Genomic DNA, 27,134 nt, shown 5'->3' with positions numbered 1-27,134 from the left:
TGATATCGATCTGAAATTGCATGAATTCCAAAGTACGCAAATCGACAAACAGAAAAAACAACACAACATTCGCGTTAAAAAAGTTGGAAATTTAAAGGTGATCGGGGGAATCGTTTTTTGTTGACCCACTCTCGTGTTTCCCCCCAACTGTTTTACATGATACAAATTAGGGAGGATTCCATTAGTTGAGATAGTGTGTGTAGTATTAAATTTTAAATATGATAACATGCTAGACAGTATTTGCTTTTAAATTTCCAGAAGGTGTCTCGATAATCATTTTTATATTTTGACGCATGGATAAAATAAATATTCAAAATGTCCGCATTTAGTAATTTTATCATATAAATAAAGAGGATTATAATATACTAGAGTAGGGGACTAAAAAAGAGAATGATGGGTATTTTGGGGATTCTGAAAACTACATCGAACCAATATTTTCTTTCTATTATATATTTAATATTATATATATATATATAAAGTATTTCTCTCACGGACTATACCAAAAACAGAAAGTAACGGGTTAATAAATCTAAACCATTCAGCGATACATGTGGGCCCCTTGTTATCTAAAGCCCAATATGTACGCCCAGTGCATATTTGGCTAAGTAATTTGTTCGGCTCCAGTGAATCTGCCCTTTTGGGATTATTATTTATGCTACCTATTTTTTTCAAAAGTTAAATAGTCTTTTCATCATTAATATTAATATGTATTTAAATTTTTATAAAAATATGAGAGGCTCGCATTATCTAATAGTATCGGAATATGAGGTAAAATACACTTGTGTAACATAAACTAACTCTTTTTGGGACTCATAGTAAATCTAATAACTCAAGCTTTCATATTTTTCATTGTTTTCCACACATTTATTACTATAAAATATGTTTTGATTATTATATAATCACTTTATGGTATGACACTTTCTGTTTTAAAAAAAATATATGGAATTATCATAGAAAACAGAAATTTTGAAATATTAATATTTGAGGACAAAAACTTGTGTGAGACGGTCTCATGGGTCGTATTTGTGAGACGGATATCTTATTTGGGTCACCCATGAAAAAGTATTACTTTTTATGCTAAAAGTATTACTTTTTATTGTAGATATGGATAGGATTTACCCGTCTCACAGATTATGGTCCGTGAGACTCACTAGTATTTGAGAATATTTAAGGACTAACAGGATGTCATCTTAATTTTTAATCCATGCCCAAACCTTCCCCACTATAATAGAATGAAATATGAATAAAGTAATATTTTTTTCTGAAAAACTCATTAAATCGTTTCACAATCGTTTTTGTGTAAAATCAATGAACTTCATATATTGAAAGAACATAATCCTTTTCAAAAAAGGAAGAATCAACCACATCTCTATACGACTATATGCCACTCTCCTTGATCACCTGTAAATTTGTAGTCTAATCTTAAAACATTAAAATAATTTGGAGTTCGTTTGAATAAGTAATTATAAAAATGTTTTTCAAAATGTATTTTTTACAAAAAAAATTATAAGTTGCTTCAATGATAAATATGTATTTTTACAATAAAAATGTATTCAAAAAAATATCTCTCGTTTACATGTACCTCGAGTTGACATGATTGTACCATATTTTGTTAATTTATATACATACACATAATTTTTTAGTATTTAATTGAAATCAAATTGTTGAATTTGGTTTACTTTTCAAGAATCCAACATCTTGCAAGCAGCTGCATAGACTTGATCCTAGCTCGCAAGTCAATTCGTCTCCATTTCTCTCTTCTTCGTTTTCTTGCTCCATGCTACTGATTAATGATCCCTTTCGCACGATATGATTTTCGTATTTACCTTATTGGTTTATTTTTATGTGTTTTCATCCTGCCGTCGTTTGCTCAGAATAACGACTCAAGGGAATGTAATCAGTCTTGCGACAACAAGTCAGTGCAATATCCATTTGGTTTCTCCGATGGATGTAAAATTAAATTAAGTTGCAATCGGAACACGGGAAACATTACAATCGACAACTTTTTGGTCCAGAATTGGACAGCCGATCACATTCTGATCAGTTTTCCGGCGAGCTGTACCCGCCCGATTCAAGAACTGCAGGGACTCTTCAGCCAAAACTACGCACCGACGTGGCGTAATGGCCTTCTGTTGAAAAACTGCAGCTCGAGACTGAAGGATTGCGTGATTCCAAGTAGATTGATCAGTTCACAAATAGGTGACCAGGAATGCAATTTTAATTTAACGTGTTATTCGCAGGATATTGAAGACGAAACAGAGTTTCTGGATTATGAAAAGGTGTTGAGTAAAGGGAACTGCGTTTTTTTACATTCTTCGATCCTGGTGGACATGGATGGGAATTCCGGTGGTGTGAGAGGGAGCTCCTCCGTCACTCTGGAGTTTCAGACGGCGGAGTTGGGTTGGTGGGTTGATGGGGATTGTAAATGTGCCGCAAACGCGAATTGCACGGAGGTCTTACAAGGATGGGAGCGGAAAGGGTTCCGATGTAAGTGTAACGAGGGGTACGCCGGAGATGGTTTCGCCGACGGTGAAGGTTGTAGGAAAGGTTAGTCCAATTACTTCAATTCAATTTGAAAATCATTATTATTATTATTATTATTATTATTATTATTATTATTATTTGGTCTATACATGACACCAAGATTCATGCGTTAAAATGTTGGTTCGAGCTCAAATTGTAATAAATCTCTTCCCAACTAAGCAAAATTACACTTTGCCTCTCTTTTTCTTTGCTTTTTTTTCCAGAGTTTGGAGAGGAGGATTGAGATTAGATTTTAATACTTTTTCATGTTAATTAATTATAAAAAAACTATCGTATAAATATTATTATTAAGTTTTTAAATATATGGATAAGGGGTGGTTGGATTTTACACAATTTGTGGAAAGTGGAAGAGTCGGTCTACCTGTTTTCATCATCAATTCTAGACTTGGTATTTGGTCAAATCATCTATGTTAGCTTTTGAATCGGTAAACGTTGAAACCTGATCATGACTATAAGTTGGATATTAGTATTTTGTTCGTAATCGCATATATAATATTTAGTTAATATATAGTTAGTATTTCTTACCACATGACAAGTCCACATCACATTAAATTTAATATAAAATTTACATTTGATTTTATTATTGTTGCGTAAAGTTTAATTTTCAATGATTTAGTTTATAATTTTATTATAAACTAAGTCTATATACGTAATTTTCAATGATTTAGTTCAGCTGATGTGAGATATTTAATATGTTGCATTCACGTCTAAGAATAAACAATTAGATCGTTAATTTTATAAGACATTATCTGATGACTCGTAGTACGATCCAAAACATAAGAATGAGTCCGAGATATAATATCATGTTAAGATTGAGATTTTGATTTAAATCTACCTCAAAAATTAGTTTCAAGGAGAATGTTGTCCAATTACATAGATACGAATCCAGACATCTAAATTCACTTTATCTCTTTCAATTATATATTTAATATGGTTGGATAATTTTGATCCAAATAATAATCCTTAAAATATAACAAAATAATCAAATTTTATAAAAAAAAATTAGTTATACAAACAGACGTCGTGTGTAAACATGAAATATTAAGTATATATATATGATCATAGATGAAACTCTAAGTATATATGATATATAGAGATAAATATGTACTTTGAGTTAATTTTCGTTCTCCTAACTTCTTTCTTCTCTGTATTTTCTACTAGCCGTTACTATCTACACTTCTTCACGGAGCCATGAAAGTAAAGTGGGCATTCTTATGGGAGGTACTTCTCACCCTGTTAAAATCGCGCATTCTTGTATGTTATTTTAAAAAGGTTACCGAGCCATTCCATTTTGGCCATTGATTGCTTGCTCTCGAGCTCCTTAGCCACAAATCTTTGATAGTTTACTGGTAAAAATTTCTTCATTCGGTTCTGTTCGTAGGGGTTATTGCTGGAGGCGCTTCCGTGGTCATTTTGGCTTTCATCTTCTTGTGCATAAAGAGACGTTCTGCCTCTCTGAAGAGCATCTTGACTGCAAGGCGTTTGATATCTGAAGCAGCAGGCAGCTCCAGTGTGCCATTATATCCATACAAGGAAATTGAAAGAGCCACAAATGGCTTTTCCGAAAGGCTACGGCTTGGGACAGGCGCCTATGGAACGGTTTACGCAGGAAAACTCCACAATGATGAGTGGGTAGCGATCAAGAAATTAAGAAGTCGAGATCATGACAGTGTGGAACAAGTGATGAATGAAATCAAACTTTTATCCTCCGTTAGCCATCCAAATTTAGTCCGTCTCCTAGGATGTTGTATTGAGAATGGTGAACATATTCTTGTTTACGAGTTCATGCCAAATGGTACCCTCTCCGAGCATCTGCAGAGAGAGAGAGGTGCAGTTCTCCCGTGGACGATTCGGCTCACCGTTGCTGCTGAAACGGCTCGTGCCATTTCCTATCTTCACTCTGCCATGAATCCAATATATCACAGGGACATCAAGTCGAGTAACATATTGTTAGATTTGAATTTCAACTCAAAAGTAGCTGACTTCGGTCTTTCAAGATTTGGCATGACAGACGATTCCCACATTTCCACAGCTCCACAAGGGACTCCTGGCTATGTGGATCCTCAATATCATCAGAACTTCCATCTTTCTGACAAAAGTGACGTCTACAGCTTTGGGGTCGTTCTTGTCGAGGTAATCTCAGCAATGAAGGTCGTAGACTTCTCTCGACCTCACAGCGACATTAATTTGGCTGCACTTGCAATCGACAGGATCGGAAAAGGTCGTGTTGATGAGATAATCGACCCATATCTGGAGCCAAACCGGGATGCTTGGACACTCTCATCGGTACACAAGGTGGCCGAAATGGCTTTTCGATGTCTTTCCTTTCATCAGGACATGAGACCCTCGATGATGGAAGTGGCAGACGAGTTGGAACAGATTAGGCGAAGTGGTTGGGCACATTTGGACGAGACTATGTATCTGGGATCGTCTGCCACGTCCCCTTGTTCGTCACCTTATCATGCGAGTGAGAAATCATTGAAAAATATGGCTTTTAAGAAATCCGGGGTGAAAAGCCGTAGGGCGATTGTTCCATCGAGAACAGAAGGAGATATGAAGGATTGTTCACCAGTTTCTGTGAAGGATCCTTGGCCGAGTGAGCAGAGCTCACCATCGGCCAGCAGCTTATTGTCGAATATGGTTCGATGACTGCACACACACACACACACACACACACACACACACACACACACAAATATATATATATATATATATTTGGTTTGTATGACTATAGTATCAAGTTTTTGTTCATTTTCTTGAGCTATTTGGGGCTTAATTAGAAGAAAATGAAGTGCAGGGTTCCGGTTAATGAACAAATACTAGTACAGCAAGCGAGTTAATTTGAACCCAGTGATCTCTTTTGATTAAGTATGTGTTCATCTTGAATCTAAAATTATAATCTTCTGGGGAGTTATGCATGATTTAACATGATTTTTGTAAAATAAATTTATTTTCATATCAATTTGAAGAGGTCATTTCCCTTGAATAAAAACAAAAAAAGAGATTTCAAATATTGGTGAGTGGTGACGACTAACATTTATAAAATTTAATAATTTAATAATAAGCATATATCATGTCATTTTTGAATTTTCTGTGGCGGCGAATCGTCACTCATCGACGTGTTTTCTATCTTCTTCAATTTAAATTTCAAGATATTAAGTTGAAATTTTCCCCAATAAGAAGTGTAAAATAGATATGAATAATACAATTTTAAATAATCAAAAATAAAGTCTATGAAATGGTAGTTAAGTGATGCAGATTCCACGACTTGGTTGGGCCAGTCAACGGTTGTGTATTAAGCTAGGTCCTAAACTAAATACACTTGGGCCAAGCCAATGCAAAACAAATGACCTTCCAAGAAGCCCATACACATTTTGGTCATTTTAACGCAAAACCCTAAACACAAAAATTTCCCTATAAAACCAAGAACACTTCACTTCACTTCTCACGTCTTCCGATTAGGGTTTCTGAATATTTTCTTAATACATAATCACGTCTCTTCTTTGTCTCCTGTCTGTTTTTTTCCTTTTCGATTCCCATGGTTTTAGTAAGAAAAGGTTGGGTGATTAATGGATGTTTCTTCGTGATGAACAAATTACGATGACGAGTCCGATCGAAATCCATTCGTTAAAAATGTGACGACGAATCGAGGCATTTGTCTGAAAGGAATTCCACATCACTCGATCTTTGTTCATTTTGATTTTCCTCCTGTTTTTGTTTTTTGTTTTTTTTTTTTTGGAATAATTAATTAATGGGTGCACGATGAGGAAAACAAATGATCTGAATTTTTGGTTGATTGAGTTTATAACCTCCTACTCATTCTGAGTGCTCCCGATAATTGATAAAACCTTTTTCAGTTTGCAGATTTAGTCGTCTTAATCTGCAACAACGGCTTCAAATCCGCAGCAGATTGTTTGATCGGACATTGTTGTTCGGCTCAAAAAGAAAATAAAAGTACCTCTTATTATTTAAATTATATAGAAATATTGTACTTTGAAAGGAAGATGAAATTAAGCAAATATTGTTTTGACATGATTTAATGTTTAGTGTTTCTTAACCCAATTGGTTCATGAAAACAAAACGAAGTTCGATAATCGACATTTTTTTATAAAATTAAATTTATTTTTTAATATCAACGCTATTAGCTAAGTTGGTTAGAGCGTGTGCCAGTTCGAGACCTTCATAAGCCATATCCCGCCCCCCCAATTTTCTCCCCGTTTGGTTGCTGCATCGGGTACTTGAAACCTCGGAGGCGAACCCGAGATTGAATTAGGAAAATGTAAAAATTATGCATATGTTTTTTTTCATAAATTGAAAATTTTATTTATAGAATTTTTTTTTGAAATAATCCAAAAATAAATACATTATAACATATATCATTATACACTAATTTTCAATAATTACAATTATTATCAGCAACATTAAATAATTTTAATATTTATTTTCAACACTGTCCATTATGATGATGATTATGATACAATGATTGTTATCAGTCCGTGTTTTTATATTGTCTTGTTAAAAGCCTTACTATAAAAAACTGATTAGGATAAAAATTATGGTAATGGAAAAAGAGTACAGTCACGTAAATTCTCATTCATGTTAACACAAACGATTCTTCACAAATTTTGTATTGTTGATCCTAATATTAAGTATATGCTTTCTGAATATCGTCATATCAAGTGTCTTTCTGAAGAGATATGATAAGGTTTCACTTGATAGAATGTAATGAATCAATATATTTATTATTCTTAAACTCTTAGGTGAATGCGAAGAATTTAGGGGAAATATGTTTAATTCTGTCGTTTTTTATGTATCTTTCTTTCGTTTGAGGAATACATAGGGGTGAGAAAAAATAACGAAATACCGAAATATCGAAAAATCGTACCGAAAAAAATACCGAACTTACCGAAAACATCGGTATACCGAAAATTTTGGTACGATATCATACCGTACCGAAATTTTCGGTATCGGTATGGAATATTTTTTTTTTCGGTATTTCGGTATATACCGAAATACCGAAAATAATTTTTTTTTATTATTTTTTTTAAAATTTAAGTTCGGTATACCAACATTTTTTCGGTGTCGGTACGGTACCGGTATGAACTTTTTTCATACCGAAAATTCGGTATACCGAATGTGCGGTATACCACATTTTCGGTATCGGTATCGGTATGAAAAAATTCCATACCGATATTTTCGGTACGGTATACCGTACCGTACCCACCCCTAGTAATACATACAATATTATTTTAATATATTGTCACATGCTTCTTGTCGAATGATATTTCGTATGAGATTTGCATCCGTATTCCAAAAGATATATCAGATTTTGTATAATTTACAAGATATAAGGACATCAATAACACTTAGATATGATATTTCTGGATCAAGAATAACTTCATCATTTTCACATTGACGAAATGAATCATTTTCTATGTTTAATTATCTAACAACAATTGGAGTACTTGAAGGATTTGATTTATCCATATTAAAACATTTAAAGACATTTTCTGTACAATTTGACCTGTGAACAAATATTCTACATTTTTTTTGTTCAATTTGCAAACCCAGACAATATTTTATTTAAGTCTTCCCAAGTAAGACTCAACTTTTTGAATTTTATTATTCGTTGATGTTTAAATCATCAATATATACAACAATAATTATGCATCCGAATGTTGTATTTTTAATGAAAACGCAAAGATATATTGAATTGTTAACATATGTTTTTTCATTAAGTGTTCATTTAGCCGATTATACCACATTCGGTCGGATTGCTTTAAGAAGTGTAATAATTACATCACGTTGTTATAATTATGTGTCATAAAATTCTTTTACATAATAACATGATATTATATATTAAATAATACACAATAAAAAAAAATAGTAAAATAAATTTTTTTACTTTTGAATATTGTTACTTTTTTCTTGTGTTTTGGAGTTCCGAAAAATATAAAGAACCGAATTTTCGTGTATTGTGCTAATAACGTGTTAAAAGTAAAAATTTACGATAAAAAGTGAAAATATCAAATCCACAAAATATATTGAACTATAGATTTTATAAAATTTTGTATACTCAATTATGTGTTATTCTTCATAAATTGAGAGATCTATTTATAATTTTTTTAAAATAATTCAAAAATAAATACATTATTACATACATTGCTACACACTAATTTTCAATATTTACAATTTTTATTTTCAATATTCAAAAATTTCAACTCTTATTTTCAAAAATAACAATAGTTTTTAAAACATGATCGATGGGATAAATGGCAAAGCAAAACCCTTGAATCCGATGTCATTTTTCTAAAATCTTTGTCATTGACACATGAAATACCCCAAGAAATCCGTGGTATAAATAAGATATATTCTTCATAAATAATAATTAAAAATAAATAATTTATACTTAAGAATATGTATAGTGTGATAATTTTAAAAGAATTAATGGAGATTGAACGTTGAATTTGAAGTAGTTTAAAGCCATGGATGGTGGGACTTAAATTGAAGCCGCAACCGCTCAATATAGGAATCTGGCCAATAGTCAACTTTTTTGATCAACCGTGAAAATATTAGACTCACTCACCAACGAACATTCTACGTGTTTTCTTTTTATATGCATTAGGGAATTACGTGTAAAATAATTTATAAAATTTTATTATAATTTTTAATTATTATTTGGATAACGATGTTAAATATATAATTCGTAGATATAATACGCGAATTTTTAAAGTTTATTTAGATCTTATAATTATCAGTAAATTTTTTTTATTTAAATAAATAATATATTTTAATAAAAATTAATTGATTTCACAAAATCAAACGTAAGAATTTCGATATTTATATGACAAAAACTTTTGTGAGATGCTCTTATGGATCGTATTTTGTGAGACGAATATCTTATTTATGACATCCATGAAAAAATCTTATTTTTTATGCTAAGAATATTACTTTTTATTGTGAATATCGGTAGGGTTGCACCTTCGTGAGATGTCTCACTACTCAATTTATATACATTATAGATGATCTGTTCAACAACCTTTTCAGGAAAAAAAGGCTTCTCAATTCATATGTATTCAGTATATGATTAAATGATGTACCACATATTTCGAATACATTTTGCATGCATATTTTATTTTATTCAATTCAATAGTAATGTACACGACTATGATATATGATTATGACTGAATTAATTAATTAAAGAGAAAAAGACAGGGGGAAAGGTCTGGTCGCCACCATGTCATTTCCTCGCTCCACCAATCTCCACCGCTGTTTTTTCCTTCCGGAAAAACTTTTCACGACCCATCAAAGAGAACGCTTGCTTTAAATTTTCCATGGAAAGCCTTTAAGAATTTGCTTCCATTTCCCAGTTCTCATCTTTCGATGAATGGCCTTGAGCAGAGGATTATATGGGTGTGAGGAAGTTGTGCTGTGATCACCATCACAGGCATACAAAGATCGTGTCTGCATGAATTCGGGATAACATAGGGATTTATGTACAGATTATATGGATTTTTTGCCTGGGGATTCGGGGACAAGTGCGAGCCTGGCTTTGAGATTGGGACAGGCCCTTTTTGCTGTTGCTTCATTGCTCTTTATGTGTTTTGATGTCGAGTTTTACAGTTACACTGCTTTCTGGTAAAAAGTTTTAAACTTAAAGATGGTGTCTTTTCAGTTTGTTTGATTCTTAGAGAACACCCTTGTTTCGTTTCTTCTTACTTTCCTTTCTTTTGTTTGAATACTGTTTTTAATGTTTTCTTTGTTCTTGATTGGTAGTATTGATTTTCTAGGATGTAGAGTTTCCAATTGGATTATGGACATGTTTTCTGATCATGTGGTTGTGTTGTGCTTTAATAATTTTACTGCTGATAAGTCATAAGTGTCGGTTACAATTGGTAGACATTTTTACAGAGTCGGTATCAGATGAAGTTGGGTGGTTAAAGATTTAAGTTGAGAAATTTAGTTGTCAATCTAGTGATGAATTCAAGAATTTAGAAGTAGGACGTGATTAATCAGGATTTGAGATTGAAAATTTTGAATGTTTACCGAAATCATGGATGAAAGATTTGCACCTTCTCTTCAAGGATGGGAAAGGTAGCTTTTCTTTTTTGGTTTCAGATCGCTTCTTCGAGTGGTTAGAACCTTTTTCACATTACTGATGGAGATTTGAAAAAAGCTTAAAATTTTGAGATGATCTATATATCGACCACAAGCGTCACAAGATTTAGTTTCAATGCATTACCAAACTAGTAGGATCAAGCATCTGTTATTGTCTGAAGCCAACATGTTTTTTTATCGTCGTAAAGTGGTTCGAGATCAAGGGTTGTATTAGCATTCCCTTTCTGTTCATTGATCAACTATCAGTCTACAACTAAGAAAAATTAATATACTACACCCTTCAGTTGCGAAGTATCGTGTCTCTGTCTTGTGCTTTGAATAGGGTGGGTTTAATATATGTATTAGCTTGATAAATGTTAGATCTTGATGCATTACAAAATCGATTTGGAAAAATATTCTACAAGTTAGCATACTTGGCCGAGTATTAATACCATTGTTTCTTCTGCGTGATTTGATATTTTTTTCTTCATTATGTAACATGCCGTTACTGTTTCTGCTCACAGTTTCCTGGTCACCATCATGGCTCTAGTGATTCCGTGGAGCTTGACATTAGCAGTGGTGGATATCTTCTCTCTTTTCATAAAACGCACTGCCCGTCATCCAGGAATACTTTCGATCGTTGTTATAGGAGATTGGGTACAAATTTAATCATATTTATATCCAATAATTTCTTTGTTTTAACATCACTTGCAAAATATTCTTATAAAGGCCATATCCTTTCTCAGGTTCTGTCGTTTTTGGCTTTGGCTGCGTCTTGTTCAACGGCTAGCGTGACGAGTATCCTGTTTGCTTTTGGAGGCTCCTTCTGCAGCCAAAAGATATGCTCCAGATATCAACTTTCTGCTGCCATGGCGTTCTTGTCGTGGTTTCTGATATTGGCATCATCCCTCTTCAATCTTTGGCTTCTTCCAGCTACCTTATAGCTTGTCCGTGATTATTGTACAGGACGTGAGATGTAGACATGTAAAATTTAATTGGAGATTGCTACATCATTTTTGGTTTGTATCTTTGAAACGATTCATTGTAGTGTTGCAAGTGTACAATTTAGAGATGGAGCTGCCTCCGTGAAATCTGTAATAAAAGGTGCAAATTTAGCTTTGTTTTTGGTTTTTCTTCTATTTGGGCTTTTCTATCTTTTCCAACCAGAGAACATGAAATGAGTTTATTGGAAAAAAAGCAATTATAACATATTTAGATCATAAATCATTCGCACTCCATCGCTATTTATAGTAATCGAAAAGGCTTACTGTTTTCAACAAAAAAACAAAAGGCTGTACCAAAATAGGATGTACAAAAATAATTCACATGATAGCTGGACTTAGATACAATACTGAGCAGCAAAAAAATAAATTCTTTTGAAGCATATTACAGACTAAGCGGTATTGAACATGAAATTGTCACCAAGATGATTTAAGGAACAAGATACAAACCGAGGCTAACATTCACTTTACCAGCTCTTTTGAAATAAGATATCTGAAAGCAAAGTTATGAGGAGCCCATTTGATGTTCTCGAGAGGATTTCTCAGTTGCCGTTTCTTGACGCTTTTCCTCAATGACTCGGGCAAAGAATGTTGGATCATTTCCATTATACCAGCAGCACATAAACCTGAATCCCTCGAAAAGGACTGAACAATCTTGGGCAGAACGATTTTCTTATCCTTTCGGACACCAAAAGTCGCTCGAATGTACTCTTCCTTTGCTGCTTCCAGCTCTTGAAACACCTTCTTGGGTGTGTAAATACGTACCTGACAACAGAAGAAAACGAACCGTTGTTTTGGTTAAAGATCAAAGAAGTACAGAAAGAAGTGATTTAACCAAAAGAACAAGGCATATACAAAACAAGAAGGTTACGGATTATTACAGCAGGATCAGAATGGCTCCCAGATGAAATTGCAAAGTGCAGAAGAGGCTCCGGACGTTCAACTGCATATCCTTGTCGTTCGTCACCCGGTTTAAATTTCGTTCTCGAAGAAAGTAGCAACCTGAGCCACTGAATACAAAGGTAATTCGATAAGAGCTTCTTGTTTGACTTGTCAAAAAAGAACAAGAACTAATGACTGAAACATGGATATGCCTATCTTATTGAGAATATGAATCTGAAGACATAAACTTCGTCAAGGCGGAACTTAGCCATATTTCTCGCTGTTTTTGGCTAATGAATTAAAGTTTGTGCAGTCTAGAGATCGGTCTATTTACAAGTTGAGTAAAATAAAACTCTAGAAAACCAACATACTGAACATATATCCATACCTGTCCTGGACGAGACATTCGGCAAGACAAGATAGAAGTTTGGATGGCATCTGCACTTACGATTTGACCTCCAACGTTATAGGCAGCCTAGGTGACAAGAGTGTTAATTTTTATTTTCAAACTCAGTCTTATTTCAAAAAATAAATTATTTCTTGTTACCTTTAAGAGTAGTAGCATCCTCTTAGTATTGTTTTGGGGGATACCATAAGCCAAAAACGCCTGTTTACATGAAAACTGCATAGTCAAGTCAGGATCAACACGTCATATTGACATGATTTTAGCTATTTGGGTGTTTACATGCATCACCAAAGCATTGTGTACGTTGATCCAAAATGCCAACTTCTCCTCATGTGCCAACTTTCGAGGGTCGACATTTTCTAATCGAGAAATAAGACTCCTGCAAAATGTAAAAACTTAACATTCCAAGTTCAGTTTACGTTATGCAGCCGCCCAAGAAGAGAACCTAAATGGCTAAATCTTGAAGATTAGTTAGTAGGTCGCACAACCCCTAAACTTAATAACGATTCCATAATTTCTAACAGATTCAATATGGGATGGTAACAAGTTAGATGATGCAAACTAGAGATATGTGAACAAGCATGCTGGAAGTATGCTCACCTAAAATTTTGCAACAAGTATTCATTATCACCCAATTTCTGGCCATTGCTATGCAAACAATGTACTTCAACCATTGTGCTGTAAGGTCCACTAAAATCTTTTAGTCCTTCAACGTGGAAAGGGTTATCCAGCCGAACATCGAAGGAAGAATCATTTCTCAATCCTGGACTCCACAAGTTGCATTGATCTTTTGGAGAAAATGCACTCATTGATGACAAAGATGAAGTGGGAGATAACAGGCCATGATTTGTTAATGGAGGATCGGCAAGTTTGCAATATATAATGGACATGCACTTGACCATATGCTCAGAAAGCTTGTTCGGTGTCTCTATGAAATGATCTGAGATACAAGTTCCAAGATGTTCTGCTAGACTGATGACCTGTGAAGAATTATTCTGTGCATACTTTAAGAAAACAAAGAAATTTAAGTTACTGGAAAATTGAAAATTTTAAAAATACGGAAAATAAAGGACAAATGTGAGATACCTCCATCATGGATAATGGTTGAGAACGGCACGCCTGCAAAGCTTTCCCAAAAGCTTCCGCTGGAGGTGAGTTTTGGTTTTCCTGAGATGAGTATTGGCACACAGAAGAACGAGAACATAGTACACTTAAATCATTGAACTTCTCTACGGTTGAATCAACGAGTTCCTTCCTCGTATTGGATACTGTTGGAATTTCAGTTTGAGGCAAAAACTTCACTCTTGCTGACGTAATATCCGATCTTGAAAAATCTAGGCGCCTTCTTCTTGGTGGTGATATGGGTGGTTTCAAATCTTCGTGTTTATTGGAGAGGGACGAGGAAGGTATTTTTTGATCAAATGCTTTTCTGTACAGTGAAAGAAGATACTGTTCCAGATGCCCAACTTCTAGCTCCAAAACGGCAATATCTCTGATGAGTCCTGTGGTTGGCTGTATATAGTTTGAGCAATTTTCATCAAAACCACTATGGTTGACATGTTCATGAAAAATATGAAGCTAGCTATAGAAAATAAATGGGAGACTAATGTAAAGTTTGTGGAGGAGAAGACCAAGAAGATAACGATAAAAAATCTCGTTTAAGTTCCAAATGTAAGAGCTACAGAGTGGTACCTTAGGAACAGTGGTTACGTCGGAAATATCATTGGAGGAAGTCCTATAACCTAGAGCCTTTTCGAGAGCTCCACGGACAGTCATTTGGTCATGTAATCTCTTTTCAAGCTGCAATATCTGGCATGGTGAATTGTGAATTACGATCAAGGTTGACAACACTTGAGATTTGAATTTTACAAAGCTTAGAAAATCAATATTATCCCATACCTCTTGCTTCAAAGAATACTGGATATCAGCATTCGTTGTTTGCCCTTTCTTCCTGTCGATACATTCATTGGAGCATCCCATGTTCTGGCAGCCGAAAAAAGAAAACACTGTCTTAATCAAAGTCTACATATCATGGTCGATAGAATCCAAAGCAACATAATTCCAGAAAAAGCAGCAAGTAATAGACGAAGGAAAAGAACGGGACTATAAACTGCAAAACAATTACATCGAACATACACAAGCAAAAGTTTGATAAATGCCAGAGATACAAAAAATTTCAATGACAACTGCCGACCCTATTCACAACATCAAAAGTCTACAACAAAGTAACCACACCAATTTCGCCCCACGAACTGCTTCAGTAGATTGATCCTGCATATCTTGCTCTTGTTCTTTGCAGCTGGGGAAGCTGCAATTGCCACAGAAGTAAGAGAGCTTTAAAAAAACAAATGTCATATATTTATAAATCAATTACTAAAATAACACAATCACAAAATTTAATCTAAGATTCAAGATTTAAAACAAATAATCATCCCCCACATTCTCATTTCTTCATCAACTTTTCCAATGTAAGCAAAAATAAGATGAACACCAAGAAATAGCATAATGGCTCACAGTCAAACGGATAAAATCATTATAATGCAGAGATACTCTCTGACGGCAGAGGAAATTTTAAAATATCACCGAAGTCTTCTAATTCATAAAGAAAATCATTAGCCTCAACATTCTCATACTAACAACCCCAAAATAGCGTCACCAAACAAGAAGATTACCTCTTGGAACGCTTGTGTTGGACCAGCTCTGGCCACCTACCGTCGCCAAACCTTTCCAAACTCATCTCTGTAAATCATTCGAGCACAATATAACATTTCTAACAAACAAAACTTAGTTTTACAAATTATACACAAAGCTTGAGGGGCCATGAAAACTTCATACCTTCACAAGCTCTGATTTTGGAGTTGAGTACCAAGATTGATTTTTTTAAATAAAAACAAGAATTCCCAAAGGGGGTCCTGAAAACCTAAACTTGGAGTTAAAAACCCGAAGTCTTCTTGCATATTTTTCACCCTTGCCCAATCCGATTTCTGAACACAGCAGAGGATCATGTGCACTCATAAAATGTTCCGTTTCTTTTCACTTCGTAGGAAAGAAAAGCTCCCATTTTCATCCACACCACTACAAAATCTGCTGCCTCAACTGTGGCTTATGGGCAACGAGGGAACCTCTAGGTGCTATAAAGGAGCGTAAACTCCGCCTACACGATTTTACTTGAAATGAAGAAAATCTCAAGCTATTATTGTCAAAGAGTGTACAAAGGTAGATTCTTTACAAGGTTACAAAATTAGAGGAAAAATTGAAAGGCAAAAAAAAAAGTATGGTTGGTGATAGAAAAGTGAATTGCTTGAGCGATCAAACTGTGATTAAAAATGAGGAGGGTGTCACAAAAGCCAATGACTTCTCTTGTCGCTTACCGCCATATATATATATATACAGTGTTGTAACAAGGGATGGTGAAAATTGTAAAATTAATATTTTTTTTAAAAAATATTAATAAGCTAATATATCTTTAATTTTTTAAAATCAAACACATTACACTTCTATGCTATAAAAACTCAAGACATCAAAGAATACAATAATGTTGTACCCCAATGATGCATTTAAAATGAACATTAATTGTTCTCATATGTGAGGTCCATTAAAGTAAGCATATACCACATATGCTATTAGATACACTCTTAAATCAATATTAATTCATGGCAAAAACTTGAACTCTTAAATCAATATTAATTCATGGCAAAAACTTATGTGAGACGGTCTCACGGATTGTATTTGTGAGACGGATATCTTATTTGATTTATCCATGAAAAAGTATTACTTTTTATGTTAAGAGTATTACTTTTTATTGTGAATATGGGTAAGGTTGACCCGTCTCACATATTAAGATCCGTGAGACGGTCTCACATGAGACTCACTCTTAATTCATTTATGTTTTTCTCCAGGGTAACATCTTATTTTCCATTCAATTTATGAAAATAATGTTTTAAAATTAAAACTTCGTGTATAAGAAAATGTAAATTCTGCTGCACATGAAAATTAAATAAATTATTTTGAGTTGGTCATGATTTTTGGAATAAACATGTATAGAGAGATGTTTTAAGTAAATAAATAATATTTTTTCATTTAAGAAAAATATCATAAGATTTATTTTCAGGAAATTTGTAATAGACCAATAACTAACAATATTGCTACTTTTAAAAAAAATTACTTAAATATTTCTATATCATTATTTATATTTTTCAATTTGGGAATTTTAAGGTCAACAAAAAGTGAAGAAAAAGGTAAATATGCAGAAGTTGTGCATTGGAATTAAGTTCAAGGCTATTAAAATCTTGAAGTTGGGAATTTTCCATGCACGTTTTTTTTAAGCCTTTGAATACAAACCTCAATATTAGTTAGCATAGTCGTTTTTTTTATTCTCAAAAAAATAATTTTGATAGTGAAGTAAAACAATGTTCTGCTATGTTTTGCATGAAAAATCTCATCTTTCCAAAGAATTAGTAGCCTTTTACGTTAATTTATCCATTTGTTTGATTCCAACGAAATATTATAGATGTGCGGTTTAAAAGATTTGAGTTACACAATTACCATCCGTTATAGTTTTTGATAAAGCGGTAAGCATTCGATCCTACAAAGTTGTTAGCTAGAAGAAAGTAATTCACCTCAAAAGGGATGAAAGCCAATGGATACTTCAAAGGAAACGAAAATTTGTGGGTGTCCCTTTGTCCAATAACTAGATTTGAAAAACTTTAGAAAAGGGTAGATGGAGATACCCACGTTGTCTTTGAGTATCCAAGAAATTATTGCTTGTCGCAGTATCAGTAAATAAAATAAAGGATTAATGTTTAGGGTTTTGACCTTTTCCAAGATCGATAACAAATATTTAAGTAGTTAAAAAAATCAAAGTTTGTCGTCATGTTGACCTATACTCATTTAAAGAGAAGCAAATGGAGTTTTGATGTATAGCTAGGACAATAATTAAAATGTTAATCAAGGCTGGTGCATTTATTGATAATTGTCGTTTCATTTGAAAATTGAGTTTTATACACACATTTGAATGCTTGATATTCCATATTAATGGGGTAGTGAAATGTATCACGAGTCATATATGTTTGATTCTTTGCGATTTTAGTTTTCTATTTTATCAAATTTCAGTTTTAACGATGCATTTTCATATTTTTAGCGATTTAGTTGTTTTTTTGTCAGGAATATAAATATGACAATATAAACGTCAACATTAATTACATCGAAAAAAGACTAAAATTAGTAACAAAAAAAAATCATACACATACATATATGATCGAAATTTGATAATCCAAAAATTACTAATATAAATTATTAAGAGTGAAATTTGATAATCGAGAAAAATGACAAAAATAAATGAAAATACTGTAATTTTCCATATATAAACACTTGCACATGTTGATGAACTATCTGAATGAGGTAGTGCCGTCCTCATTAAACTTTGAGTGAGTCTCATGTGAGACCGTCTCACGGATCTTAATCTGTGAGACGGATCAACCCTACTCATAATCACAATAAAAAGTAATACTCTTAGCATAAAAAGTAATATTTTTTCATGAATAACCCAAATAAGAGATCTGTCTCACGAATACGACCCGTGAGACCGTCTCACACAAATTTTTGCCTTAAACCTTTTATCGTCCGTTGATTCATTAAAGAACAGTTAAATTCCAATCCATAAAGAAGCACTTGATCCATTACAATTTCAGACTCGATGCACCAATTTCATAAATAATCGTTAAAAATATATTAATTATTACTACCACCAAAGTTCTATTTTACCATTACAGGAAATTTTTGTACGAAGTGATTCCTTGTTTCTCCCCAATATCTATATAAATACTACAATTGACGTGGGAGTAAGTGAAACCCCCGAATCTTTAATCAAACTGACAGACATGCTTGGCGGACGTATGCAATTAATAATTGAATTAATGTCAGAAGACGTATATATATATGCGATTGATGTATCTTAGGCTTAGCACCCCAACCTCCATTTTTTGACTCCGTATATTGGAGAAACACCCCGGTATAATATAGACTATATATATATATATTTGTGCCTTTAGTAGGCCTAGTATCTCCGGCAATTGCAATGGCTTCTTTATTTCTTTATGTTCAAAAAAACAAGATTGTTTATTTATTAATTGTAAATCCACATTACGAATTCGGATTCCATGTTTGCTGAGATGTCAACCACATTAATTTAGTAATTTCTAAGACATTAATTACTGAATTAGGTTAGATGGCATTCTTACTCTCTAAATAATTTATAATCAAAACTTAATTAATCGATCTGATGATTTATTTTTTTTAGAAATTTGTGTTTTATAATGGATGGGGACCGCGACTCTTCGCTAATCTGTTCAAGTTCATACATGGTTAATTATTACATTACAATATGACCGGGCCTGTGCTTTAGAATGTGCACATATGGATTTGTAGCGAAATAAGAAATTATATTGTTTTTAGCAATTTAGGCCAAACATTTTTATAAATCGGAAATACTTGCGAATTATTAACACCAAACCTCCTAAATATAGTCTTGTTTGTGCAGGCTCATCGAGGCGGAGACAAAATTATTATTTGTGAGATGGCTAAAAACCAATCCAAGCTAGGGAAAGTGTATCAACATATGCATGCTTTATTTTTGAAATTATTATCACATAATTACAAAATAATACCAAGTTGTATATATATTTTAGAACTGAGACGTGGAACTTTTTTGTTTGATGCCGACAATGCTTGGAAACAGCATAATATATAACACAGTTTGGAGTGTTTTCTCCCATTTTCCTAGTTGAAAGGGCGCAAAAATAATCCGTATTAATGAATAAGAGACAAGAATATTTCTCTATCGTTGTCCATAGACGTGAGAATTGCGCCTGCCTTCCACGCGTATATACACACAAATTAAACAAGTCAAAGTTTTACGTCGCGGAGAGAGATCATCATGTGTATGTCTCTATCTGGTTTCTAAGGCATAGGAGGAATGGGGTGCGCCTAAATGGGGAGCTTTAATTTTGGAAAATTTACAACTTTTAACTGGAACAAAGGGATACACATACGTGCAAAGTTAAAGTTTTCAAAGAAAGTAATTTGTGAATCAGGCAGGAGTCGAGCTCGTGTGTACTCTACTCTACTCTACTCTACTCTAGTAATTGGAAACCCAATTGTAAAAAGAAGTGTAGAATCTATATAGAAAAGAAAAGGGGAACTTTCCAAAGACATGTGGACAATGGAGTCAATGCCAATTACATATGGATGCAAAAGGCTTCTCTTTTTTCTAGCTCTGTGCCCACCCATTTTAAGCCGAATAGGTTCAAGATATGGAATTTAACTAGCTGGGGGATGAGGATTATTTTGGATAACTGAACTAATTAACGAGGACAAAATATTTTATATATTTGAAAAAATATTAACCGTTGCATTTTGGTTCACTAGAAAAATGCACGTGCGTTGCACGTAAAAACTTAAACTGCTGAAAATATATGTGCGAAATTTTGATAATATTTAAATGAATTAAAACATGACTAATAACATTTATCAACTGAAACAAACTAAGCCATAAAAAATAAAAAAATCATGACCATAGACGGTATATGAATAAGAGAAATTATCTTATCCACTTGACACACTTTCAAATATTCTTCTTCGTTGATTTTGAGAACTCAACAACTCTTTGTCGTAGTTTGTTATAATATGCATATAACTATTTTGATATGCTCAGCAAATATCTGATCGTCTTTAACATATATTATGTTATTTACAATCCTTATCCGGGATCTGACATGCTCATAGTTTGCTTCTTTATCACGACATTTTTTCGGTTTTCTACATTGTTTTTATCTGATAATCTTATTTTTCTGGCTATTTTTTGTTGTTAAATGATTTTTCAGCTTTTGACAATCATCAACTATAACAACTAAGAAAAAATGCTTTTATTCGCGATAAGTTTTCACTGTGACTAAAAGTATGTATAACTTATATATTCTTCAACAACATAACGAATGAATGGTGTTGCACCTTCTTCAAATATTGTGATATTTGTGATATCATTTTTATATATTTAGTATCAATATTATAAATATATAGCTATAAGGTTAATAAATTTTTAACAACTATTTCTCAATCACTGTGAGAAAAATACTTGAAATCTCTTCAAATGGTTATATCTTTAACTTGTGTCCTCATTTAATTTGACGCAATTCAAGAAAGTCATCTTCATCGTCATTTTTTGGAAGCTTTGAAATAATGATTGCGTGCATCATGTCATGAGGATGATATAGTTTCAATCTCATTTGTTGCGTTTAGAACGTAATATTATATTATTCATTGAAACAAAATAAATTTTCTTCTATCGAGTTTATATTTTGTTTTATAATATTTTATATCTCGTGGAACGATATACAAACTTAATTATTGTATTTTAAAAATCTTGAGAAGAGATACGAATAATGTAATTAAGATATGCATATGAGATATCATTCAAATATATGTCAAAGTATTTGTCTTATTGTAGTGACCCGTTCCAGAATCACCTACTAATCAAGAACTAAGCATGCAACTTAACTTAATTAATAACAATCAGAGATAATAGCGGAAAAGGTCAACAAATGATAGTTATACAACCCCATCGAAAATCCATAACAACTCAGAATGAAAAGAAAGTATACGGTACAACCATATCGAATCAAAGAGTACTGAATAAATAACTCCACCGGCTACTCAACGTCCTCCTCCTCCTCCTGAGCCATCCAACCTGAGGCCTGCCCCGTGGGAATGGGGTGTCCAAGATAAACAAAAACCGAAGACGTGAGCGATAAGAACGCCCAGTACAAAAGCATGAGTATACAAGCCTATATGAAATGCACATGCTATGATATGATACCAGGGTAGTCAAGAAACAGGAGTAACAAAGGATCTCAAAATGCTCAGTCTAGAGGCGCCAAGTGGATAGTGCCGCGCGGTACTCCTCTGGGTCACTGCATCCACTACAAGAACAGACGTGGACCTAAAATGTCCCGGATCACCGAAGCCCTCCCGACCCGTCGGCCACTGTGTACTCTCGGTGTCCATGCGTCCACAAGATAGGGCTGAGCGGCCCCACAAGATATAGCTTATCTCGAAAGAGATACAGCTCAACAGTAAAGGCTATCTCGAAGGAGATACGGCTCAACATGAAATGCAACATGCATCATAAAACGTGACATAATAGCATGCATCATATGACATATAACAATGCAGCAAATAATCATGCAACACATATATGAATGTATACTCAACCAGGATATCTCGGATTGTACTTTCGTACCTCAAACCAGCAGATCCTAACAATCAGTCCTAGACTCACGCCTGCGTCCGCAGTCAGCCCACTGGTGCCGCTAGCTCCAAACTAGAGCACAGCTCCGCTACAACACTAATAGCTCCCCGCTAGTGCCCAAACCTCGGAAAAAAGACTAGAACCTGTCAGAAACGACTGAAATGCTCTGGAACACTCTGAAATGGCGAGTCACAAATGAAGCCTCGCGCCTCTATTTATAGCCAACGTTCGGACGCTCCGAACCACTTCGTACGATCCGATCCGGTACACTTCGGACGGTCCGAACCCTGATCGGACGATCCGAACCTTGCATGACTTCCACGAGTACAGCCACCTGTCTCGGACGATCCGAACCCCGATCGGACGATCCGAACTCTTCCACGTGTCCAGAACCCTTCCACGTGTCCAGCCACCTGTCTCGGATGGTCCGAACCCACTTCGGATGATCCGAACCCTCTTCGGACGATCCGAACCTGGTTCGGTCCTTCCGATCCCACCGAAAAATATAATTAATCCAATAATTAACTCAAATTAGGTATCGGGATACTACATTCTCCCCCCCTTAAAAAGATTTCGTCCTCGAAATCAGGTTTATAGGATGAACAAAGCGGAATAACAACATCGTTATAATATCTCAATTGTTGTTGAACACAACTGATCTTTCGATTACAACTGCAAACACAAACATATACAAAGCATAACTCAAAAGAGCTCTGGATGCTCCGAACGCATACGACTCTCTAGCTCCCAAGTGGCTTCTTCAGTGCCTCTGCGCTGCCACTGAACTAAGACAAGAGGAATGATCTTATTCCGCAATACCTTGTCTTTGCGATCGAGAATCCGCACTGGTCGTTCCACGTAAGATAAATCCGTATTTAGTTGAACTTCAGATGGATGCAAGATGTGAGACTCATCTGCTACATATCGTCTCAACAAAGATACGTGGAACACATCATGAATCCCAGACAGATACGGAGGTAATGCTAACCTGCAAGCCAAATCTCCCACACATTCCAGAATCTCAAAAGGACCAATAAATCTCGGAGATAGCTTACCCTTGAGACCAAATCTCAAAATCCTGCGAAAAGGCGAAACTCGGAGAAACACTTTCTCACCTGGTTGAAAATAAAGAGGTCGCCGCTTGGTGTTCGCATAACTAGCCTGTCGATCCTGAGCGATCTTAATCCGTTTCTTGATTACTGCAACCTTATCAATAGCCTGCTGGACTAACTCCGGTCCCTCAACATGTCGTTCCCCAACTTCGTCCCAGAATAATGGAGTACGACAACGTCGCCCATACAACGCCTCAAATGGTGCCATACCAATACTACGATGATAGCTGTTGTTGTACGCGAACTCAATCAAAGGCAAATGATCCTGCCAAGCGGGTCCGAAATCCATAACACAAGCTCGCAACATATCCTCAAGTGTACGGATAGTCCTCTCTGTTTGACCGTCGGTCTCTGGATGATAAGCCGTACTCAAACTTAGTGAAGTACCCAATGCCGACTGGAAACTACCCCAAAATCGTGAGGTAAAACGAGGATCTCTGTCACTAACAATACTGACTGGCACCCCATGCAAACGTACAATCTCTTGAATGTACAATCGAGCCATACGATCGAAAGTGAAATCACGGTTATATGGCAGAAAATGAGCAGACTTGGTGACTCGATCCACCACTACCCAAATAGCATCACTATTCCTCGAAGACAATGGTAAGTGAGTAATGAAGTCCATCGCAATATGCTCCCACTTCCATTCAGGAATAGGTAAGTTCAACAATAATCCTCCCGGTCGACGGTGCTCTGCCTTAAACTGCTGACAAACAAGACACTTGGAAACAAACTGATAAACGCTGCGCTTCATCCCTTTCCACCAAAATCGTGTCCTCAAATCTTTATACATCTTGTTGCTTCCTGGATGGACACTCAACTTGCTTCGATGAGCCTGAGCCAAGATCTCTTCCCTCAAAGTATCATCCTCTGGTACCACAACCCGATTAGACAAACACAGAAGACCATTAGACTGATAATGGAAATTGCTATCTCCACCAACCAATCGGGCTAATCTCTGAGTCTTGAGATCAGACATCTGTGCATCTCGAATCCGAGCGAACAAAGCTGGCTCAGATAAAATGGTAGCAACACGAATGCTCTCCATACCTTTCCGATGTTTGAAATTAAATCCCAATGAACAACAATCCTGGATAGTACTAATCATAGCACTGGTCTGAAGTGCAGAGATTCTCACCTTGCGACTAAGAGCATCGGCTGTGAGATTCGCAGAACCTGGATGATATTTGATCTCGCAGTCATAATCTTTAAGTAGATCCATCCAACGACGTTGTCTCATGTTCAACTCAGCCTGAGTGAACAGATACTTCAGACTCTTATGATCAGTAAAAATTTCAAACTTAACCCCGTACAAGTAATGACGCCAGATTTTTAGCGCAAACACAATAGCAGCTAGTTCTAGATCATGAATAGGATACTTTTCCTCGTGAGATTTCAACTGCCTGGATGCGTAAGCGATCACATGATCATTCTGCGTCAACACACACCCTAAGCCTTGAAAAGAGGCATCGGTGTAAACACTGAAACCATCAGATCCTGACGGTAACGCCAAAACAGGTGCAGAAGTCAGAAGTCGACGAAGTTCTCTGAAACTATCTTCGCACTCAGATGACCACTCAATTGGAACATCCTTCCGAGTAAGTTGCGTCAAGGGTCTAGCTACCTGAGAGAAATTCACGATGAAGCGACGATAATACCCTGCCAGACCTAGAAAACTACGGATCTCGGCCACTGTCGTAGGACGTGACCAATTCAGCACTGCTTCAATCTTGCTAGGATCCACAGAAATTCCTTCCTTGGAAATCACATGACCAAGAAATACTACACGATCAATCCAGAACTCGCACTTACTCAGCTTAGCATACAATTGCTTCTCACGAAGAATCTGCAACACAATCCTCAAGTGCTGGATATGCTCTTCCACACTGTGAGAATAAATCAAGATATCATCGATGAAAACCACAACAAACTGATCTAGAAAATCCCGAAAGACTCGGTTCATCAGATCCATGAACACCGCTGGCGCATTCGTCAATCCAAATGGCATAACTAGAAACTCGTAATGCCCATATCGAGTACGACATGCAGTCTTGGAAATATCATCATCTCTAACTCTCATCTGATGATAACCCGATCGCAAGTCAATCTTGGAGTAAACAGAGGTACCCTGAAGCTGATCGAACAAATCATCGATACGAGGTAATGGATACTTGTTTTTGATCGTCACACGATTCAGCTGGCGATAATCAATGCACAGTCGCATTGATCCATCTTTCTTCTTGACAAACAGGACTGGAGCTCCCCAAGGTGAAACACTCGGGCGAATATAACCTTTATCAAGAAGATCCTGTAATTGCTGCTTCAACTCTCTCATCTCTGACGGAGCAAGACGATAGGGGGCACGAGAAATCGGTGCAGTCCCTGGCATTAACTCAATGCCAAATTCCACCTCTCTAACCGGAGGAAAACCAGGAATCTCATCTGGGAAAACATCAGGAAATTCACAAACCACTGGAATATCATCTATACCAACACTACCTGTGGAGGAATCAATCGCATAGATGAGGTAGCCTTCCCCGCCCGCCTCTAAAGCACGACAGGCTTTCAGAGCAGATACCACTGGCATCGGAGGTCGCGCTCCCTCACCATAGAAAAACCAACTAGAGCTCTCAGTCGTACGAAACTGAACAAGCTTCTGGTAACAATCCACGGTAGCTCGGTAGGTAGTCAATAGGTCTATACCTAGAATACAATCAAAATCTTCCATCTCCAAGATCATAAGATTCGCAATCAATTCGTTACCCTCAAAATCTAAGGGACAACCCATCACTAGACGCTTTGCTAACACCGAATGACCCATCGGGGTAGAAACGGAAAGAATGACGTCTAGAGAAACATATGGTAACTTATGACGCTTAACAAATCGTGCAGAAATGAATGAATGCGATGCTCCGGTATCAATAAGAACAATAGCAGGAATACCGCATAAACGAAAAGTACCTGCTATGACTCTCTCTGTCTCATCTGCAGCCTGATCCTGGTTCAGTGCAAAAACCTGACCTTGGGCACGAGGTCGAAGATTTGAACTACCCACTGCCTGACCCTGCCTCCTCTGCTGAACAGTCGTCTGAGATCCGGAACCAGATCCTGCTCCACCTCGCAACTGAGGGCAATTCTTCTTGAGATGACCCATCTCTCCGCACTGAAAACAAGCTCCCGCGGCTGATCGGCATTGCTCCGATGGATGGTTCTTCCCACAATGCACACAAGAAACCTTCTTCTTACCAAAGCGGAAAACACCGCTAGACCGTGATCTAGATCCAGAAGAAGAAGAACCAGATTTCTTGAAAGACTGAGATCGAGGGCTCAAAGTACTCGGAGGTCTAGAAGAAAGAATAGCCCTACCACGCTGGAGACTGATCTCTGCCTGGCGACACCGGTTCACTAACCCATCATACGAAGTAGGATTATCACAGACAGTGACTCGATCAAAAATCTCCTGGTTAAGACCCTGGAGGAAATGGTCATACTTGGCCTCAGAACTGCCACTAATATGAGGGGCAAAGGGTAACAACTCGAAGAACTTCTGCTGATATTCATCAACAGACATACTCCCCTGCTTAAGATTCAGGAGCTCAATCGTCTTTGCCTGGCGAAGGGCTGGAGGAAAATACAGCTGCATGAAAGCTGCACGGAAATCGGCCCAGGTCACCCTACCCTGAGACTGGACTATCGGCGCAGAAGTCGATCGCCACCACTTGCGCGCACGGCCCTCGAGAAGAAAACTAAGGGTCTCCATCTTCTTCTCCTCAGTGCACTGGAAT

General features: G+C 35.9%; 3 protein-coding genes and 1 non-coding gene across 6 annotated transcripts; 3 read left to right on the top strand and 1 right to left on the bottom strand.

Moving 5' to 3' along the window:
- Positions 1-1,661: 1,661 nt before the first annotated feature.
- Positions 1,662-5,421, top strand: LOC140838215 (wall-associated receptor kinase-like 14). The gene is made up of 3 exons (XM_073204365.1): positions 1,662-2,547; positions 3,706-3,765; positions 3,926-5,421. Exons 1-3 carry the CDS (start codon positions 1,791-1,793, stop codon positions 5,191-5,193), a joined length of 2,085 nt encoding a protein of 694 aa, XP_073060466.1. The 5' UTR covers positions 1,662-1,790; the 3' UTR covers positions 5,194-5,421.
- A 701-nt stretch (positions 5,422-6,122) lies between these two features.
- On the top strand, positions 6,123-6,212 carry LOC140840370 (small nucleolar RNA SNOR75). The gene has a single exon (XR_012119958.1). It is a non-coding gene; the product is annotated as a small nucleolar RNA SNOR75 (small nucleolar RNA).
- Positions 6,213-9,747: 3,535 nt separating this feature from the next.
- LOC140837642 (CASP-like protein 5C1) lies at positions 9,748-11,761 on the top strand. The gene is made up of 3 exons (XM_073203757.1): positions 9,748-10,182; positions 11,166-11,298; positions 11,388-11,761. The coding sequence occupies exons 1-3, from the start codon at positions 10,052-10,054 to the stop codon at positions 11,583-11,585; spliced, it is 462 nt and encodes a 153-aa protein (XP_073059858.1). The 5' UTR covers positions 9,748-10,051; the 3' UTR covers positions 11,586-11,761.
- A 97-nt stretch (positions 11,762-11,858) lies between these two features.
- On the bottom strand, positions 11,859-16,259 carry LOC140838214 (uncharacterized). 3 transcript variants are annotated; one of them, XM_073204363.1, is made up of 12 exons: positions 15,766-16,259; positions 15,603-15,669; positions 15,166-15,238; positions 14,830-14,913; positions 14,623-14,739; positions 14,017-14,442; positions 13,531-13,925; positions 13,210-13,309; positions 13,072-13,131; positions 12,913-12,999; positions 12,524-12,652; positions 11,859-12,407 (listed from the first exon to the last, which is right to left on the bottom strand). In XM_073204363.1, exons 2-12 carry the CDS (start codon positions 15,665-15,667, stop codon positions 12,105-12,107), a joined length of 1,839 nt encoding a protein of 612 aa, XP_073060464.1. In that variant the 5' UTR covers positions 15,668-15,669; positions 15,766-16,259; the 3' UTR covers positions 11,859-12,104. The 3 variants fall into 3 exon arrangements, with proteins under 3 accessions (XP_073060464.1, XP_073060463.1, XP_073060465.1); XM_073204362.1 differs by having other exon boundaries at positions 13,531-13,934; positions 15,766-16,257; XM_073204364.1 differs by lacking the exons at positions 15,166-15,238; positions 15,603-15,669; positions 15,766-16,259 and adding an exon at positions 15,067-15,139 and having other exon boundaries at positions 13,531-13,934.
- Positions 16,260-27,134: the final 10,875 nt, after the last annotated feature.

The sequence above is a fragment of the Primulina eburnea genome, chromosome 8 (assembly GCF_022965805.1).
Source record: "Primulina eburnea isolate SZY01 chromosome 8, ASM2296580v1, whole genome shotgun sequence".
NCBI classification, from domain to species: domain Eukaryota; kingdom Viridiplantae; phylum Streptophyta; class Magnoliopsida; order Lamiales; family Gesneriaceae; genus Primulina; species Primulina eburnea.
The sequence above is the reverse complement of the archived record's forward strand: the minus strand, read 5'-3'. Positions and strand labels throughout refer to the sequence as shown.